Source organism: Columba livia, chromosome 2, assembly GCF_036013475.1.
Source record: "Columba livia isolate bColLiv1 breed racing homer chromosome 2, bColLiv1.pat.W.v2, whole genome shotgun sequence".
Lineage (NCBI taxonomy): Eukaryota > Metazoa > Chordata > Aves > Columbiformes > Columbidae > Columba > Columba livia.
This window is the reverse complement of record NC_088603.1, coordinates 22,676,198-22,696,136: the sequence shown is the minus strand read 5'-3', so window position 1 is coordinate 22,696,136 and position 19,939 is coordinate 22,676,198. Positions and strand designations below refer to the sequence as shown.

Here is a 19,939-nt window from a genome sequence, read left to right as displayed (position 1 = left end):
ATTTCATTTAATTTGACTCTGTTCTTACTGATTTTTTACTACATTCTTGAAATATTCTTTCAGTACTGGTAACTTTAGATCAGATATTCTCACATTCTCACAGCCTTTCTGAATACTTTTTTTTTTTTAAATATATTTTTAGTAAGGAGGGGAATATATTTGTGGTGTATTTTTTAATTTGCCAGAACAATGAAGAACAGGCCACGGGTTCAGAGCTTCAAACTAAAATAATCAGCACATAAAATAAAAACAGTTTGAAGGAAGAAAGACACTTTTTTGAAGGAGTGTTCCATAATTGTTGCAAAAATTAGTTTACCAGTACTGCTGTTTACGTGTATGGGGATAAAAACTACACACGCTACAATGGGAGATCTGTAACTTCTCCCAATACATGGCAGAAAACAACATTTTCTTTCAAAAGGAAAAAGTAATTTTTGTTGAGGCAGTATATAATTTTCCACACACAAATGTGTTCATCCAAACCCAACCTACATCTCTGTACCTTATGCTCAAATTTTCTCTCACTGCATTCAATACATTAAGTGCTGCCTAACTCCCACCTCCTGAATTCAGCAAAAAAAAAAATCATTTTTTCCTTTAAAAAATCCACCCTTTGAAATAGAATGTATTCTTATTGTTATAGCCTACAAGTTAGAGGATGAAAACAGCCATTACTTAACAACCTACCCATTACCCTGTGAAGTGTTAACAATGTACATCACTGCTGTAAGGAAATTGCCCAAAGAAAAGGGCAGGGCAGCTCCCTGACCCCTCTCTTCCAGAGAACAAAAATGTCCCGGGGGGTTTTACCCCTCAAAAAGCCTTGTCTTTTATCCCTCCGTGCTGGCCAACCTTTGCTAGCCAGCAAAGGGAAGGGTGGGCCACAGCACGGCCAGGGTGCAGCATCCCTGCACGTGCTCACATCGTTCAGCCTCCAGATCACAGAATCACAGAATGTTCGGCATTGGAAGGGACCTCGAAGGATCACCTAGTCCAATCTGCTGGAGCAGGAACACCTAGATGAGGTTACACAGGAAGGTATCCAGGGGGGTTTGAATGTCTCCAGAGAAGGAGATCCACAGCCTCCCTGGGCAGCCTGTTCCAGTGCTCTGTGAAGAAGTTTCTTCTCATATTTAAGTGGAACCTCCTGTATTCCAGTTTGTATCCATTGCCCCTTGTCCTATCATTGGTTGTCACCGAGAAGAGCCTGGCTCCATCCTCGTGACCCTCACCCTTTTTTTAATAAACATTTTTAAATAAACATTAATGAGGTCACCCCTCAGTCTCCTCCAAGCTGAAGAGACCCAGCTCCCTCAGCCTTTCCTCATAAGGGACATGCTCCCTTAATCATCTTTGTTGCCCTGCACTGGACCCTCTCCAGCAGTTCCCTGTCCTTCTTGAACTGAGGGGCCCAGAACTGGACACACCATTCCAGGTGTGGTCTCACCAGGGCAGAGTAGAGGGGAAGGAGAACCTCTCTCGACTTACTAACCAACCCCCTTCTAATACACCCCAGGATGCCATTGGCCTTCCTGGCCACAAGGACACAGTGCTGGCTCATGATCCTAGGAGCTCTGTCCCTCTTCTAGAGCCACCCCACCACCCTATGGACAAGGAGATGCTTGAGATGACCCATCATTGTACTGAGCACACTGAAGGCTCTGCACTCCTTCTATGCTTGAGTAATCAAGTCAAAGTGTTTGCCATTTACTCTATTAAGAGAGTGGAGGGGATGTGCTGAAACTTGCACTTTGCACAGGGAAAAGAGACAATCCAAAATTGCTCAGAATCATTTTAAAGCCTGCTAATGCAAGCTATGATCCTAAAATCATACCATTCAAATAATTCAAACTAGTCACAGGATTTAGCAATACAGTGGTATTAAAGGAAGCGCAGTCTACCCAAAGTAAACAGTGAGAACCAAAATCACACAAGGAAATCCAGAGTCCTAAGAAAAGGACAAGCAAGAAAATACAACTTGGCTGTGTCTTTCACATTTGTCCATCACCCCTCTACCCACCTACTGATTGGCAAGGGAAGGAAAAGACAACCAATATCCTTTTATTTCCTATCCTTTGATTATTCGGCGTCCTTGATTTCTGCTTTTACTAAATTCTCCGTTTTTCTGCTATTGCTGCACTTCCTCCCTATCTCTTCCCTTTGCCTAATCAGCTGATTCTCCTCATTTATCTTCCCTGTCAAGAATCTTGGCTCTTCCCATTTCTCTTCCCTATCCAGCTCGTCAGCCTTTGCCTTCTTGCTGGTTTTCCTCCTGTACCACTTTTCCACTTTTATTCATCCCTCCTTCCTTCCTTTTTTTTTTTTTTTTTTAAATACAGAATACTCATCTTTCCATCTGTGCTCCCTTTTTGCCTCTCAGGTGGTTGCATCTGAATAGGAGTCACTCTGCTTTAAGACATTTAAGTAGGAAAATGAATGACTACTCTTAGTATTTTCCTCAGCAGATGGACACATTGGAACACAGAGGGGATCAGCTATAACATGTTTTTGGATATTTCCCTGGATCGTTAAAAAAATATTTTTAAAGTATTTTAAATGTATTTAATATGAAACATCTCATATAAATCTTCAGGGGAATTGCAGTAAGTTCCATTTTTTCCTAAAAAAGTAGGCATGAAATAAAAGTTATTACTGACATCTGTCATATTTTAAATTCCTTTATAAAATTTAGTAGCGACAGCAACAGATGTGGCATAAAACACTGTGAAACGATCTCCCTAATAGAGCATCCTTTAAGGAAGGCAGCTTCATCATTGACAGTCATTTAGTAACACAGGAGGCAGCTTCCCAGAAGATATTTGCTGCTATTATATTAGAGGTAATTAAACTATAAGGTGATTTATTTCTTTGCAGCCATGTAATTGAACTTTCTAAAGCCATTAATGATACCTTATGAAAGTGTCAGCAGATACGGAACATGATTATCCTCAGCAAAACTGCATTTACAACACACAGAGCCACAAAAATTCTATAAAATGCCATTTGTTGGCAAAATATTAATATATTAAGCCACAAAGGACAGTGCACTTAGGGTAGAAATGCTGTCATCACATGCATTTCTCTTCTTCCCCCAGCTCTCCCTCCTCTGTGATTGACAGCGATTTTCTGACAGTAGCCATTATCTCCAGGCAAGAAATTGTGTGTACATGAAAAATAGTTTTACCTTAGTCCTTTTGCAGCTCTATTGATTACTAAAGGAAGCTGTAGGCAACAATATATGTATATATTTTAAAAAATAATGTGTATTTGAGAGTCAAAAAACCCCTATATATAGAAATTCAGAGGAATATCAATATCTCACGTATTTTATCCACTATATTAACTAATCCAGCAAGAAGATCCTTGGTCTGTCATTTGCTGATTGATGAGCACCGAGAGCTGAGACCTGAGCACGGCATTTTATTGCTGAAGACATTTTCATCTGCAGCCAAATCACCAGGGAAACACTTTGTCAAACAACTTCATTCTGCAGGGAGACTTTGTGACAATATTGGCAACTTAAGAATTTGTTCTGGGTTTTCCAATAGCATCTACCTGTCCATGTTGAGAAATATTTACAGTAGCACTGCAATTCATGCAGATGCCCAGCTTAAGACCTGGGCACAAGTGGTTCACATTTCATTGCAACAATATGTAAAAAAATAGATGCTCACAAGCTATATTTTTTCTCTATGTAAAAAAAAAAAAATCTATCCATATAAAAATGATACAATATATTTTTGGCAGAATTTAATACCAGACCCCTGTACTCTCATAATAACAACTGATCCTATATTGAGCATCTGCAGGGCTACAAATTCTTACTTGTTTTCAAGAGCTCAAGTACCTCTTTCACCCCTTTTTTGTTTTCTTTTGCAGCCAGTGGTACTGAATCTCACAAAATGCTGTGAACTGTTATACCATCAGGTTAGGCAAGATGTTGAGCTTCCAGCAGGACACCATGGGTTAATTTATGCACACTTATCCTCTTGCTGCTCCCAAATTGCTAAGGAATCCAGGAGTCCTGCTGATTGTCTTGAAGCTTCTAATTATTTTTTGTGTTGGATGAAATTCCCACGTTTCACAATTTTTTACTGCAGTGGCAGCAAAAGTGACCTACTATGAAATTTTCTCAGCTGAGTAACAGGCATCTGGCACTCTCAATGGCTCGGCTACACTGTCCACAAGGGGCTAAACCTAACAAATCTGGAAACAGGTACCCCCAATCAAAATTTCCATATAAAATTTATGTACGATGTCTTTGTCCATAGAGGAGTGTAAGAAAACAAACAAATGGCCAAACAGGATGGTTAAAACTCCCTGGCACATGAGGGAGCAGGGGAAGCGAGGAACGTTACTATTTCCTCTGCAGATCCAGATGTACTTCCAACGAAGAGGAAGACCAGCGATAAACTCCAGCTGCAGTTCAAGCTGATGGTAAAACTCCAGACCCTTCCATTCAACCAGGTTTCTCCTTGGGATTTAGGCGTAAATCCTCTAAGCCTCATTGATAAGTCTGCATCTGTAAATGGGGGGTTAAGCTGAATAATCATAATTTCTCCCAGAGAAGTTTCCATAGGTACTGCAATGCCATTTTATCTGGGCAATCTGCCAGTGGCATTGTTCCACCGACTAATTTAAAGGACGGGGGATCAAGTGTTTAATACTAGCTGCCAGTCAGCTTGCAAATGAAAAAGCTTTCATCCGGCACTGAGCATCCATTTCCACAATTCCTGTCGCCACAGGATCCACTTAAACCCCCACTGCTGCCCATCTTCCTGATGCTGGCCTTCAGAAACACACAGAAACACGCTTCAAAAAACCCCACACCATGCCACACGTATACCAAACAAAAATAACATGCTGAAATCTGCTCTGCGCAGGTTATCACCAACTTCATTACCTTTTTGAAGCTATGAACACATTTTAATAGTCAGCTCTTATGAAACATATTTCTCTATGTCACCTACTCTTACATGAAACCCTCAGATCAATCCCACCTCAGACAAATCACCCCCTTTGTTTCCAAATTTTAGTAGGGATGAAGGGTGAATGATTTGGTGTGAGATTTAAAAACTGCAACTCTTCATACCTGCTGTTTCATTTGCTCTTTTTCCACAAAAGCTCAACAAAAACAACCCCAACACATTCTTTCCTACACCACAAACAGCTTAGTGAAAACAAGTGGGTGGGTCTTTTACTGGCTAAATTATGCTGTGTGTAGAGCCACGTGCCCTAACACTCTTGTCTGTGACAATCTACACATCTTTCTAAATGACAGCTGTGCTCTTCTGACAAAGGAAAAGGTCCCAAGCACTAATCTGCTTTTGCAATGGCTGGTGAGGGGAGCACCCAGCGCCCTGTTCGCTTGTCCTTGGTGTGAAAGGCAGAAATGACTCCCCTGGGCTGGGCATCCTCGGTGTGACACTGCTGGTCTTTTCCTAGCAGATCACTTATGAACACTTTTTCTCCTGGACTTCTGCTTTGCTTTGTGATCTTTGGCTTGTTGATGTCTGGCTGGTTACTACAGCTTGAAAGTTCAAATGGCACACAAATATAATGCAGACAGCAATGTAATAATTCTTACACCCAAGAAGACAGGGCACATGAGGACAGGTTTACTGGACACCTTGTCTCACAGCTGGAAGATGAAGTGCTTTTTCCCTTTCTACCAGAACGTATGAATACAGCTTGTTACAGGCACTGCTGCGTTAACGTGACAGGTTTACAATGCCTCGGCTTGCTCAGCAGTAATGATCTTTCAGCATCACTGTCAGATCAATGCATGGCTTTCCTCAGGACCCACTGGCTGGAACAATGGTCAGGAGGGAATGTAACTATGCAGAAGAGCATCCAAAACAGATGGCTCCACCAGAGCTGCTGTGGGGCAAGACACCGGACTGTTTGCAAAGTTCTTCGATCCAGTGTGCTGCCAGGACGCGTCCCTGACCCTCCGCAGACCGCACTGCAGCGCAGCATTTCCTCGTGTTACCTGCAATTGTTGAGGATTTTGACCGAATGATCTAGATTTGTGGCAAGTCCCTTCCCGCCACTGAGTGGTAATTTTTGGCAAATGTCTCATCCCATCTGGTCTTTGCCACTGGCAAACAGGAGACGGTGGGAGGCAGTTAAGGTATCGTCCTGAACATACTTTGACAAACTGCAAATGGAAAGAAATGATGCGACATCTCATTACCATAAAAACATGCTGTTTTTTACTTTCTCCTAAACACAAGTGTAGCTACATGTAGCTTGATCACGAAGACCTGTTAAAAAACAGAAACAAAACACAACACCCAAGAAATTACAGCTCAGCTATTACTGTTGGGTAACGAGTCATTTCTTACAGAGCCTGTACAGCAACTTCTTCATCTGAGACAAAAAGGTGCTTGAATGGAGAGGACAAATGAGAAGAGTTTCAATTCTTTTTCATTTTTTCTTTAAACTTGACACTGTTGTAATCTAACCTGGTGAAACTAAGTTTCAATAACAATATGGTCTTTTTCTTTTATATTTAAGTCATTAAGTTTTAATCATCTTGCTCCATTCAGGAGGATTAGCTGTGAACAGCATTGCTCTTAGTCCAAACGGAGTTGAGAAGGTAAATTATTCATAGCTACCTTACTCACAGATGCAGGCCATAAAAATAAGAAATAATTTCTTATTTTGAAATTATTTTTTTTGACAGTGGAAAGTCTATCCCACAATTTGGAAGCTGTTTCTCAAGGAATATCTTTTTCACAACTCAGAATTTCTAATGCGAAAACACGTTCTTTCCACATGTCAAACACAAGGCATAGCACCGCAGGTGTCTGAGGCCCGAATGCACCTCGCCGAAGTGACACTGCCTCTTTCAAACCTGCCTTCTCTAAGACGGAAGACATGAATACCTGACCAAACCATGCTAACATTGCTTCACCTCAGGAAGCTGAACCCCAGCTTCTCAAAGAAATATCGGAAGACTTCTGCAATGGACTTATTACCTAATAACAAGCTTTAGGGCACAAATGCTAGTTTCACCTAAAATGCACCAGTTTAGACATAAACAAGGCAGCTTTAAAATGATTCAACAGGAATGTACGCTGCCATTCAGTGCACATGCTCTCTTAATATTATAATTTCCCATCCTGATCTGTTTTAGAATAAAGCAAAAGCTGGAGTGCTGGATGGCAAGAGCAGCCAACAGCAAGAGGAAAAGACCGATACTGGTGCCATCTACTCGCTGGGTCCCATCGCCAGAGCCACTTACACAGTTACGGTCATAATGGAGCAACTGCAAATGCTGTATTTTCAATCCTGCTTCAAAACTGCTATTTAATCCCTAACATATTGCTGTCTCCATCTGAACACCAGAAATAGTATGAAATTAGGACTCAATACTTATTCATGAGAACAAATTTAAGCAATTCTTCTTTTCAGGATTAGAGGTTTGATTCTCCTCTTGCTTGCTCACACACAGAAAAGGAGGAATTCTGCTGAGGTCAGTGTCAGGGCAGGCAAGGGACAAGTCATTCCTTGACCACAGGGAAGGGAAGGGAAGGGAAGAAAGATTTCCCAGCCAAGGCAGCACAGACAACAGCAAGCACTGAAGAAGCAGAGCTATGAGTTTCATCTGCACAAGACTGCTGAGCCTTATGTTGTTGTATCTTCACTGTTATTCTTAGTTGCTAAAGCCAGCTCGAATACATCCTGGCATGTTGAGGATCAGGCTTTGAAGAACAGACAAAAGCAACATTTGAAGTATGCTCTGTTTACGACCACAGGGCTCATCCTTGCTAGGGGCAAGCTGGGACGGCATGATGAAGCTTTGACCTCTCGTGTCAGTGGACAATCTTTCCATAGAACTTTAGGAGCTTAAGAGACCACAGATTTACAGCGTATATGTTTTTACATTTTACCCTTTTCTTACATTCCAAGGCAAAAGATCTAACCTTTTACATCAACTGTCAAGACTACACTCAATAATTCAATGGATTGGACAGGCTATAGTGATAAACAAACAGGTCCACTGTTAATCGAGAAATGTTACCCACAGAACCAAGTCACACTGGTAACACATACAGTGAGCAAAGACACCAGCAGATTAGATTAAATCCACCGAAATTCCTGCAATGAGGTTTAAATTTAATTAACAGGATATGAGATTCAGATGGACAGACAGGAACAAAACAAGACAAAACGAAATGAAACCTTGGACACCACAGAAAAGAGCTGAAATAAAAAAAACCCCGATATTTTAGAGACATGAGTATTAATAACCGTTTCTATATTCCTTTTACTTCCCTGTGAGGGAATACTTGTTTCTGTCCTGCCTGTGACAACTTCTTTGACAGACAAGAATACTCTTCACCTCCATAAGGTACCAACTTAAACTGCCTCTTAGGAAGGCTCAAACACCAGGGAGTACCACAGAGTTCAGGTAGAGCCAAACCTGAAATCCCCTATCAAAACCTTGACAACAGACACCACAGACTCACACCTACTGGCAATCAGCCAGATGACGGAATCATTATGTTTGCAAGAAATTCGATCCAGAAATACAAAGCCAGGATGATAGTACAAAGAAACCTGTCAACCCGGCAGACAATACATTTCAGAATCAGAGGAGTGACACGGCAGACAAGTCATGCGGAGCAGCACAGCAAACAGCGGCAGCTGGACAGCCAGGACCACCCCTGGGGATCTGCCAGTGAAATAACACATAGGGAACAACCCTTCCCATATCTGCTCTCACTCTCCTCTGGGAATGACTCATTTTTAACTTGATGGGATCTGAAGAAATCCCACCAGAACAGAAGAAACTTGTTTTGCAAGGTTTAAAAGCCATTCCAGCTTTAAGGAAAGGAAAGCATAAGGGGCCCTGGATAATACAGTAAAAAATGAATGCAGAACTCAGTTGTACCAGTCTCTATTTAGGAAGAATTACCAACTTTGTCTTGTAAGACTCCATGGTCAAATGAGTTCTGACCTCAGAGGACACAGCTGACCTTGAGTATTAGATCTATCACTAATACACAGTGATGCACCTAGGCAACTTTTTAAATCAGCCATGCATCCCCAGAATACAGGAACTCAGCAACTGTAAGCTGGAAAAAAGTGGGATACAGAAGGTCATACTGGGTCAGAGGATTTGTCACTAGAAAGACCCCTTTGAGACTGGATCTACGTAGTATGAAGTAGTCTGCTGGAGCACCAACATATCTAATAGATATAAGCAACCCATGAGTGCTGAGGAACGCGAAGAGAGGTTCTCCTCCGTGCTGCATCTGCGTGCTGAAACTGCTGGGGCTTTAAAACAGCATCTCTCCTCTACCTGCTCAGCCTGCTCCCTAAAACACCCAGTAACTCCACTGAAACAGGTTTTACCTCCTCTGGGTGCCCATCATGTTCTCTTGGATTTGACTCAGGGAATTTATGCGCGATGATTTCCATCACTTCTGAGGTTCTCACCTCCTTTAATTTGGCAAGTCTATGGCATTACATGAAGGGACCTCAAAGGTTAAAAATGCAGCTTCTAAATTATCTGGATCATGCCTTTGCTGCTTGAAAATAAGCATCTTTTCTTCCTGGAGAATGACTTTTCTCCCTTGCTTGGCTGCTACAGCATGTAAAAACTGCCAGGAACACCTGTTGGGGAAACTAGCAACCGCCTCTCAAAAATTCAGTGAAATTACCACTCTGCTGCAAAGAGGATTTTCTAAAAGCTGGCTATTTAGGCCACTTCCAGCCTGCACGAACACTCTTCTCCAGCAAGAAATGCAAGAAATTCTCTACATCAGGATCTCATCTGTTTCTCTGAAACTGCCCAATCAGTACTTAAGAATGAGGTAATTTTTTAATCAAAAGCCTATTCTGTGAGCTGTCTGCCCTCAGGTCCATCTCATTCATCTCTCTGGACATGGGTTTCAGTTTTCTCCTCCAAAGAGGTTAACAGATTGCTGTAATTGGATGGCCCCAAGAAAAGTGCCTCAGGCACTAGTGCAGCTGAAACAGAACTCAGCCCATGCTCTGAGCAATGAAAGATTTCCCCCTTATTAAATATTGCTAACAGTATGTTTTAAGTACTTCAGGGGAAAGTATGATCTCAAGAGTTAATTCACTTGTGTCTTGCCATGAGTAGACCTTCCCTGGCATTCAGGCTAGAATTGTCCATACCCCACTTGTAATAAGCCAAAAAATTACTCTGCCTAGTGTATTCATCTTTTAAACATCCATACACTGTTATGATCCTGTAATTAACTTCCTCCCATTACTGCATTACCAGCAGCTACCACTGCCACAGAAACACAGCTCCTCATGTGTCTTCTGCTTTATTTGCAAGCCTATCTACTCAATTATTTTCTGAAATTACTTAATGAAAATGCGTGAATAAGAAAAGATGTCTTTACTGACCTTTAACCTTATGAAAGCTGTACTGTATTTCTCATCGTTAAAAAAGCACACTTGGTTCTGCATTCTTTCTGTGTTTTGTTTTGGGTAGGAGGATGGAACCAAGTTACAAGGTATCCCACTGTAATTACAACAAGCAGAAAACCAAACTTTCAACTAATCATTAATAGTCAGTTAAAGTGGACATGTTTGAACAACATGCAAAGCTATGAGAAGGGTCATCTTTGCAAAAGCATATTTCTGTAAGTGCAAAACTCGTCAAGTGTCACATACTCCATCACAATTAAGACTTCTTTAAGTCAGAACATGACTTATGCCTTTTAAATCTCAACAGAGTTGAAATGTCCATGTAGAATTGGTGAATATTTATTGAGAGTCAGCATAACACTGAATAATTAAACAAGGGTAAATATGTATGTGCAATCCTCTGTGATAGCTGTGAAAAATAAACTGTGAAAACCCTTAACTACCAAATCAGATTAGACTTTTCAGTATTATAAGATAAACTGAAGCCTTCCCCATTAAAAAAAAACCAAAATCCACGACGGAATATATAAACTCTGCACTGACAAAAGCTCAGTTGTTATCTGTCGATAGCACTCACAGATAAAAACGGTCCCTGGGATGGCCCAGCATCACACAACAGCAACCTGCGGTGCACGGAGCACAGCGAGTAACTCCCACAGCACCCAACACGCTGAATCGAAGATGATACATCTGGACAATACCAGTTAAATCCATAAATACGGTGACTCACTGAAAGGATAATAAGATATCATCTCTTATTGAATCGGGATGTTCAATGACGGATACCCTAAAGAATGATGGATATGCTTCAGTTAGAGGGAGACTTTCTGCTAGACATTGGGATATCAGAGGCATATCTGAAAAAAATATTTACAGCCTTCAGATGAAACACAAATATTATATCAAAAGCATTTGCTATATCATTTAACCTAGGCAAAGATATAAAAACACTTTAATGTGTCATCTTTTAAAAGCAGGTCTTCCAGAAAAATCCAGTTATCCAGAATATGTTTCTTCTATTTCATGATGCTAGAGTTTTGAACCAATGCATTAATCAAAGCTGTTTCCAAGAAGTGGGGTTTTTCTTTTTCCTTTCCTTTTTTAGGGTTGGAACAGATTAGCGAGGTGAAAAGTACAACACACCCATTCATTAAACTGCACATACATACATATTCTTTTACATACAGACTGTCACGAAAGTAAAAAAAAAAAGATAATCACGCAAGGGTGGAAAAAAAATAATGGAAGCCTATTGAGAATTCCCGTTTTAAAGGCACCTGAATTACCTGTCACACCAGAACACTATTCTGCAGATCTCTGAAAGGTGTTTGTCACCAAACCGATTCACCAGAGTTACTGAACCAATTCACACAGGAAAATGGTTTGAACTGGCAGCACCTACAATACTGGACTGTAATTGGCCTGAAAGGAAGAAACTATTTGCTCCAAGTTTGAAGTGTATAAGACATGGGGGCAGAAGACAAAAAAAAAACTTTCTTAAAAATATTACAGCAATGAGCTAGGACTGCTATATCAAGCACAGGGGATTGGTCTCTGAGAGCAGAAGTGCCAGTGAAATATCTGTCCCACATTAAGCCCTGTTCCCTGTGACATTTCTGTGTGCTGTTATTCACATGCCAAGAAATACTTGCAGCACACTGAACTAGGGGTGCTTATTCGGGAGGGAAGACTTAATGACAAATGTTATTTCTGCAAGAACATCATCCTCTTTAAAAACGCCATCTTTAAATCTAACTACAGATCTAATATATTTACTAGAAACTCTGCTTGAAAAACATGTGATTTCCCAAAGCCTTGCTTTATGATTGCTTCTCAGACGTTTTTCAGCAGGTTCTAAAATAGCCTGGCGGCTTCTTCCAACATAACAACTAAACTTATCTCCCAAAGCAACAAAAAATATAACCAATAGATAAAAGCACTTTATCTGACTTTAAAAATACTGTTGTTGGAGTTACAAATCCAGGAAATGTAAATAAGAAGTGGGGCCACTAGGTGTTGTTAAAAGAAAACTATTTCATGTCGTTATACGGTTGCTTTGAAGCTTCTATAACTCAGTCAAAACAGAGGAGAGAGATTTTATGGGTAGAAGAAAAATATTTCTTAAGTTCTAGGTGTTTCAAAACTTGCCTAAAAAAACATATGCATGGTGAACATGTGTGAAAATAAGACAGATGGACGCCCCCTATACTCCCTAAGGTGCAGATGACTGCTCCAACCAGTCTGAGATTTGATGAACGAGTCACGGGCACGCTGGGCTGTGGATTTACAGCTCATGAGCTGCTCCTGATGGAGGTGCCCACATGCATCCTCCAGCCACACAGCAAGGACCAGGCGGCTTTCGCTGAAGCGGTAAAGCACGTTTGCCCCAGGACACAAGGGCACATTTCAGCAGGTCTTGGGGAGCAGCTGGTGAGCTGGAAGTTGACGTGACCATGCATCTCACCCTTGCTCTGAGCCTCAGCATGGAAAAAAGGGCAGGGAAGCAAACCTGTAGCAGCTGAGGTCTTAAAAATAGCTTCCAGCCCCAAAAGCTGAACTGGACCCAAATTAATCATAGCCTTTCAGGCAAAGTAGAAGTTACAGAGCAACTCTGTGTAGACCATGGGTCAGCAACCTTGCACAAGTGGCATGTCAGACTGCAATACCCAGCCAACATCAGCAGAAAACCAACAGGTACCAGAAGACATGTCATCTCAGAGGTAAACAGGGCTCGCCTTGTACCAGCAGCGTCTATTCTTTGCGGAGGAACCAACTTTTCAGAGACTGGCACTTGCTTCCCAGCAAGCTGTTGAGACACTACTTCCCTGGGACATCTCTCGGCACATTACAACCACTAGCTCCTCTTCTGCTAAATGCTCCTCGAAGTACGTGGCCCTCTTTTGCAACTTACTCTGACACAGCCTTCTTCAAACAGATGGCCAACATAACAAGAATGTGCATGGACAAGAGGAAGAAGAACCCATACCAAGGGTACTCTAAGCCCCAAGTCTCAATGCATCTCATCTTTGGTATGTGTCACTCTCTCCTCCTGTCACCCACAGGTGACTTCTGCACAACTTTCCTCTAACTCACATCTTATCTATACTACTGAATAACAGTTTTTCTGCCCACAGAGCTTTAGGTGGATCCATCTCCAATAACCTGAATATTACGCATTTACCCAGAAAATGAGCACTCTGCATACACGCAAGGTATCTCCAGGAAACTGAAATGCATCTCCTTTCCACAGGCAAAAATTACGCCTGAGACAGGTGCCTGGCTCAGGTGATGGTGCGTGTTATGAACCACTGTTTCTACATACACAACAGATTTCTGTGTCAGTACAGAGGCTGCTTATAAGATGCTCTGCAGATACATATTGCAACATCCCACCATCATCCAAGCCAACGTTCCTCTTCTGTCCGGTCCATGCACCCCAGTTTCCATGGGAATAACGATGAAGACGATATGGAGAGAAGTGGTCCTGCCTTGCGACAGCAGCCGAATGAGCTGGGACACGCAGCTGGACGGGGAACCTGGAAGCTGAGGTAGCACTTCTCTGACATGCTGGTCTGCACGTGTTGATGCTGCTGCCACAGGAATTAAGCAGCAGAGATTTTCACAAGCAGTGTGTTCCTACTACCCGAACCCTTAATATATATATTTCTTAATGGCCCTAGAAGTAACAGGAACAGGCTGTCACATGAAAAATTTCTTTGTACATATTCTTTTGTTGCATCCTTTTGGCAGCATTGTGTGCTATGGACTGTAGGACTGGATGAGCCTTTTTTGGCCCAGCACAACCATTCAATCCTGTGGCAGATCCTCTTCTCTTCCAGTAATCAGTTTCAGAGAAGTCCTGACCTGGAGTCACACTGTCTTCCACCAGTTTGCCTAACTGCTTTTGGAACAAGTTTATGCTCACCATCTCTGCAACCGAAAGACATGATAAAGCCAAACCACCTCCCTACTTCCTTTTGTTTGTTTTACGTCTGTCCCAGATTATTTCTCATAATTCTTGGATTATGAGAAATACTGAGTGAAGTTCCTTATTCATCTGTACCATACCACTTATTATTTTATAACTCTATAACATATCCTGGTTGATCATTTCCTTTCCAGGATGGACAGTCCAAGTCTATTTCTGCACATTTGTATTTCTTATCTTATACTTCTCCATTGCATACAGAGTTTTCCAATATGACTTATCTTAATTAACTTAAATGCCTTCCTTCCTAATTAGGTAAAGCTGCTGAAAGCCTATAAGCTCTGAATCTGCAACCCTTCAACTATTTCTGCTATAAATCTGATCCAAAATTGTAAATTTTGTTTTGTCACCCAATGGACTGATTTTTCACTGTTCTTTTCTGTATGATTCCAGGTAGAAGAGATTTTGTTACAGTTTTACAGCTGTATATTACAGAAATCACTTTTAGATACAGGTATGCATAATCTTAACCTAATAAATATTTTGAAAGTTACAGAATAAGAGACATTGTTTTTACAGGCTTCAACTGGCACAATGACTTTTAAGACAAAAAATGTTATTTTCACTATGCTCACCTAGAATACAATTTCTGCCCTACAAAATCCAACAGAAAAAAAGAGAGAGTTAAGAGTTCCTGGTTTTTCGTCTTTTTTTCCTTTTTCTAAATTAAACAAATCCTTATGTGTCATGATCTCCCTGCTGGGCGCTTCTGGGCCGTGCTGCCCTTTCACTCAGGAACAGTCTCAAGCCTTTGCTGTGAAATAAACAAACAAAAAGTATTTCCCAGAGGAATAATTTTATCCCTCTCTAGGTAAGTCTTCCCCCCATCTTTACATTCCCGTATTACTCTTGAAAGACACTGACAGCAGACTGAAGGCTCTGTCACACAAAAATTACATCTGCAGAGGACGGGCATTCAATCTTGTAACACTTCCTTCTGATCGGATACAATTTTTGCAGACCCTCTCCTCAAAGGAAAAGAGTTTTTCTCTTTCTGATCAGTTTAATCTTTTGGTAAAACAAGCCTCACAGTTTCAAAGAAGGATTGTGAATGAGATGGTTTATCAGAGAGGAAAATGGTAGCTACTGGCTTTCTGACGGCCAGGAAAAAAGCAACACAATTAGAACATTAGCCATTCCCTAGTGAACAGAAAGGCTACAGGAGACAAGTATTTGACAGAGTATCTGCTAAGATTAAAACCATAACTCTACCTCGTTAGAAGTTTTACAAATAAAATGAGAGAAAAGAGAGTCTGAACGGGAAATTGCATTAGGTGGAAAACAGTGTCTTAGGCTTGATATAACACACTTCTGATTGTAGAACTGAACTAGTCCTGTTGCACGTGAAACGCTGCACTTTAGGACAAGCAGAAACCCTGGCACGGCTGCCCCCAAATATTCCTGTCCTGTAACAAGAGATCCACCACTATATAAAACATTTGTACTTCACAGCTTGTACTGTTACTCTGAATATGCCTCACTAACAATAAAAACACTGAAGAAAAGTTGATAAATTATTGAATTAGTAGCTTTTTTCTTTTTTTTTTTTTTTTTTTTAAGGTAAGGAAGGAGAAATACAACTGAGCAATAAGGAAATCCTGAAATAAATAAATACATAGATAAACCCCCAACGAGGTAATTAACAAAAGATCATCTCCCTCAGCAATACTGAAAAATAAGAGCAACAGAAATGCAGAGTTTTCCTATGGACGGCAGATGTAAAATTTTAATTTTATTTTTAAATATATACTAATTTTACCAAGCACGTTTCCAGGGTAAATAAAATAATGCTGTTTGAAACATTTTACGTTTCAAATGTCTTTTTTTTTTTTTTTTTAACTTTAAAACACCCTGACACAACAGTCGAGTTTTACAAGATGACAGAACACCCCTTTTTGAGCAGAACTACTCTTCAGAGCATTTCTACAACTTCACCTTTGTGTCCAACAACACACCTTTCACTGAAGTCTGACAAACAATGCCTGTTTGGCCATCTTACTGTTTAAGAGGCTTAATATTATTTTGTGTAGATAACTACGGTCCATACAAACACTTTGTCATTTATGTTGGCAGTGATGTATATAGAGTTTACTGTTAGCCACAGCAAATGCTATTTCTTTTAAAGGAAAACTACAATTGCTTAGTTTTGAAGCCCGTATGTTACACCTTTTTGAGCATAAGCAGACAAATCTTCAATGTCATTGTTGCCGAAATTTTCTGCTATTTTTATTTTCTAGTGACAGAATATGCAAAGCTGACAAATGTTGTAGAACAGACATATTAATAGTTATCAAAGGCTTCAATTTACAGCAAATACTGACAATTTGCTTTTGCTGCTCATAAACCAAAAATCTAAGAGGTGTAAATAGAGGGAAGGTGGCAACAAAACATTTAGATAGTTCTTGAAATAGTTGTACAAGTAACAGTCATAGAGTAACACACTTGCTTTCACTGTGTGCACCAAACATCATCAGGTTTATGGATCTTCAAGCAGCCCTTTTAAATGTGGGTTATACAAAAAACTCCCAGGTACCATACACCTAAGTGAACATAAAAAATCAAATAGATAAAGTGTACATTATATTAAAGCACACCTCTTTGAACTGCTGGGCTTTGCTGTGAAATGCTACTGCTCTTCTTTACCAAGGTGGTGCTTATGTTTGATGAAGTGGTGTCTCCCACCTCTCCCTAAAATGGCTGTTTCTCCTTCCTCACTCCTGTCTCTTCCTCCGCCACAAAATCTGAGTAGCAATCACTACTAAAGTTTTTCAACACTCAAAATTTTATATTTATCTTTCAATAACCATATCAAATACTTTATTTCAGCACAGAGGTCTCTGAAACAGATGAATTTTAAGCCCTTTTGTGCAACATGGTGGTAGTTGTCTGAGATGATGAGGATCCCTGGGAGCATGCCACTCTCTCTGCTTTGAGATTGCTAGTCAGATATATAAAACATCCCTGATATTAAATACTGAATTGCTGGCTGTATATCCTGTAAATTAATAATATTAAGGAAGAGTATGAAGGATAAGGAAGGAAGGAACGCTTGCCACCACTTCATGGTAAAGACTGGCAGAACTCCCCTAAGTTGGGGAGATCTGTGACACTTTGTACTTGGGATGCATTACTGTACTTTCCCATGCACGTGCTCTGCCCAACCGCCACATCTGCCCGACCTCCACATCTGCATGGAGGCCAAGGCAGCTGGAATGTGCCAGAGCTCCTCTCACAAGGGACCTACGGCAGGTCTCTGGGTGGGCGGCATCCCTGCTGTGATGGAGCTTCAGGTGTTTGACCTCCTCTCTAGTGAAGAGTACTGGCACAAAAGAAGGCTATTTACTGAGTGGCAGAAGTGAAATATGGAAGACTAAATCATCTTACCCAAGCCTAGATACTCAGTGAACGTGCTGTGTAACTACTGTGTGATTGCAGCATCCTACGCCCCTAACCTGGCTAGCGAGCAGTCAAACAAGTCTGATGGCACATGCAGCTTTTTAAGAGATCTCTCCTCATTTCTTCCTTCTAAAACCTTTTTCAACAAGTATATTTTTTCACATATTCAACTCTAACTGAAAAAAGGCCTCCTTGTGCTTGAAAACCTGTGTTAGTAAGCCTTGAAAATTATTCCACCAGAAATAAAACAAACTTTGGAGCAATCAGAATTTGAATCCTGATGCTGTTCCCTTCACAACACTGAAGATCTGGCCATTCTCCACTGTCCAGATAGTGAAGAGAACCATTTCCCTCTGCATGTGTCCCTCCTCTCCAGTCTGTATCAGAGGTTACTAAAATTAGTCTACCCTACATTGTGCTCCATTTTCTGTTTCTCTTTAGTTGGTTTTGCCCAACTACAACCTGATACAAAAGGACCATCCTTCTCTCCCCTCCCCCCCATATCAATCCCATTTCCTCTGCCCTATCAATGCCGGCTTTATTGTCCCATTTACCCATTTTCCACATAGCAAACTCTTGATGTTCTTCCACCAGCCCCATGAATGGACAAATCTCTTCTGACATACTATAGCAAGGAATTACCCCCTTATAACTAAATATTTTCAATTTCATTTATATTGTGTAGCATCTAAACAGTTCTCAAAAATAACCATGAAATTACAAATCACTTGGGAAACATTTATTCCCTTTAACATTGTTTTGTCTTTCAGATTCCTCAGTTCTCAAGATCAGGAATTGTCTTGTATTTGAGTATTGTCCAGGACATTTTGGTAGCATTCAAAATCTAATAATCATAACAGCAATAAAAGCAGTAACACACCTCAGATGTTGTCCTTTGAGATTTCATGTTCCAAAGGGTTCAGCCAATGAATGGAAAAATCCATGTTGCCAGTAATTGCTTTTAGAGTTGGTTGGTTCAACCCCTTTGAATACGATGGTTATATTTCCACCCACCGGGTAAACAACCATGATAGCAAGCCCATTTGCATGATTTTTAGAACACACCAGGACAAACTGAAGTGAGCTGCATGATTTGCAAGGCCTTGAACATGATGTTTTTCCAGTGCATATGCCAACATTTAAAAAACCCTCTCTTACAACTCATTATGGGAGTAGGATATTAGGGAAGAAACCCTAATCGAACCCTGCCTTTTTAGCTGTAACACATTTCAAACTTCTTCCACCACTTAGTTAACAAAATTAGCAATCAGTAGAAATCCTAAAGCGAGACGAATGGTGTAGTTACTGTCAGTAACATATTTCAGAGATCTGTAACAAATAGCAGCATCAAATGAATAAATAATATTCGAAGTCTAACAGCCGGCTTCCCTAACAGTGTGAAAATATGTAAATGTTACATCGCTTTACTCTTCAAACGCGCTCTTCTTTCATTCCTCAGAGACTCTTCTGTCAGATTAACAAGCTAAAACCAAAATATGAATGACAAGTGCACATACGTAGCTGATTGAGAACAGAGTCAAACAGTAACCATATTAATCTCATCTCTCAAAGAGGCTGTGTGAATTCCAGGCAGAAATATTGATTTTGATCAAGTCTACTGCAGCATAGATTGATAATCTGTGTTCAAAATCTATGCAGGAGTGCTCTCTTCCAAAACGGCAACCTTCAGCACTTTTCTTAGTTCGATTAGGCCACCTAAAATTTTATATTTAGACCTCATTAACACTGTCAAAATCCTCTGGTATTTCTATACATCCTTGGCAAATACCTAATGTGAACTTCCAGTATGTACATAATCACAGACTAAAAACATAAGAATGTTATCAGTGACTTTACTCTTGATCTGGATTTTCTCAGTGAAGCAATTATTCATCATATAGAAGCAAATTCTTTCTTTAGTGCACTATTGTCATGCTCATCTGCTTGAATGTAGTATTGCGGTGACAATATTACCCCTCGTATGTCCCCAGAGCAGCTCAAGAGTGCCACCCCACCCCACCCCACCCTGTCCCCTTCCAAATACCATGCACCTGCCACCACCCTGCAAGATCCTCAACTCATTCCCAGTAACTCATCGTTCCCCTTCCCGCAGATCCCCCCACCAGCTCACAAACTGCC

General features: G+C 40.7%; 1 protein-coding gene across 5 annotated transcripts in view; it reads right to left on the bottom strand.

The window, feature by feature from the left end:
- The window catches only part of RSU1 (Ras suppressor protein 1), a 104,945-nt gene that overhangs the window by 19,229 nt on the left and 65,777 nt on the right, over positions 1–19,939 (bottom strand). Inside the window, exon 9 of one of the 5 annotated variants that reach the window (XM_065050910.1) lies at positions 10,393–10,510. The exons of the other annotated variants lie outside the window; for them this stretch is intronic. Within the exon in view, the coding sequence (XP_064906982.1) occupies positions 10,393–10,510 (118 nt within the window). The remainder of the gene's footprint in view (positions 1–10,392; positions 10,511–19,939) is intronic. 5 annotated transcript variants of the gene reach the window in all.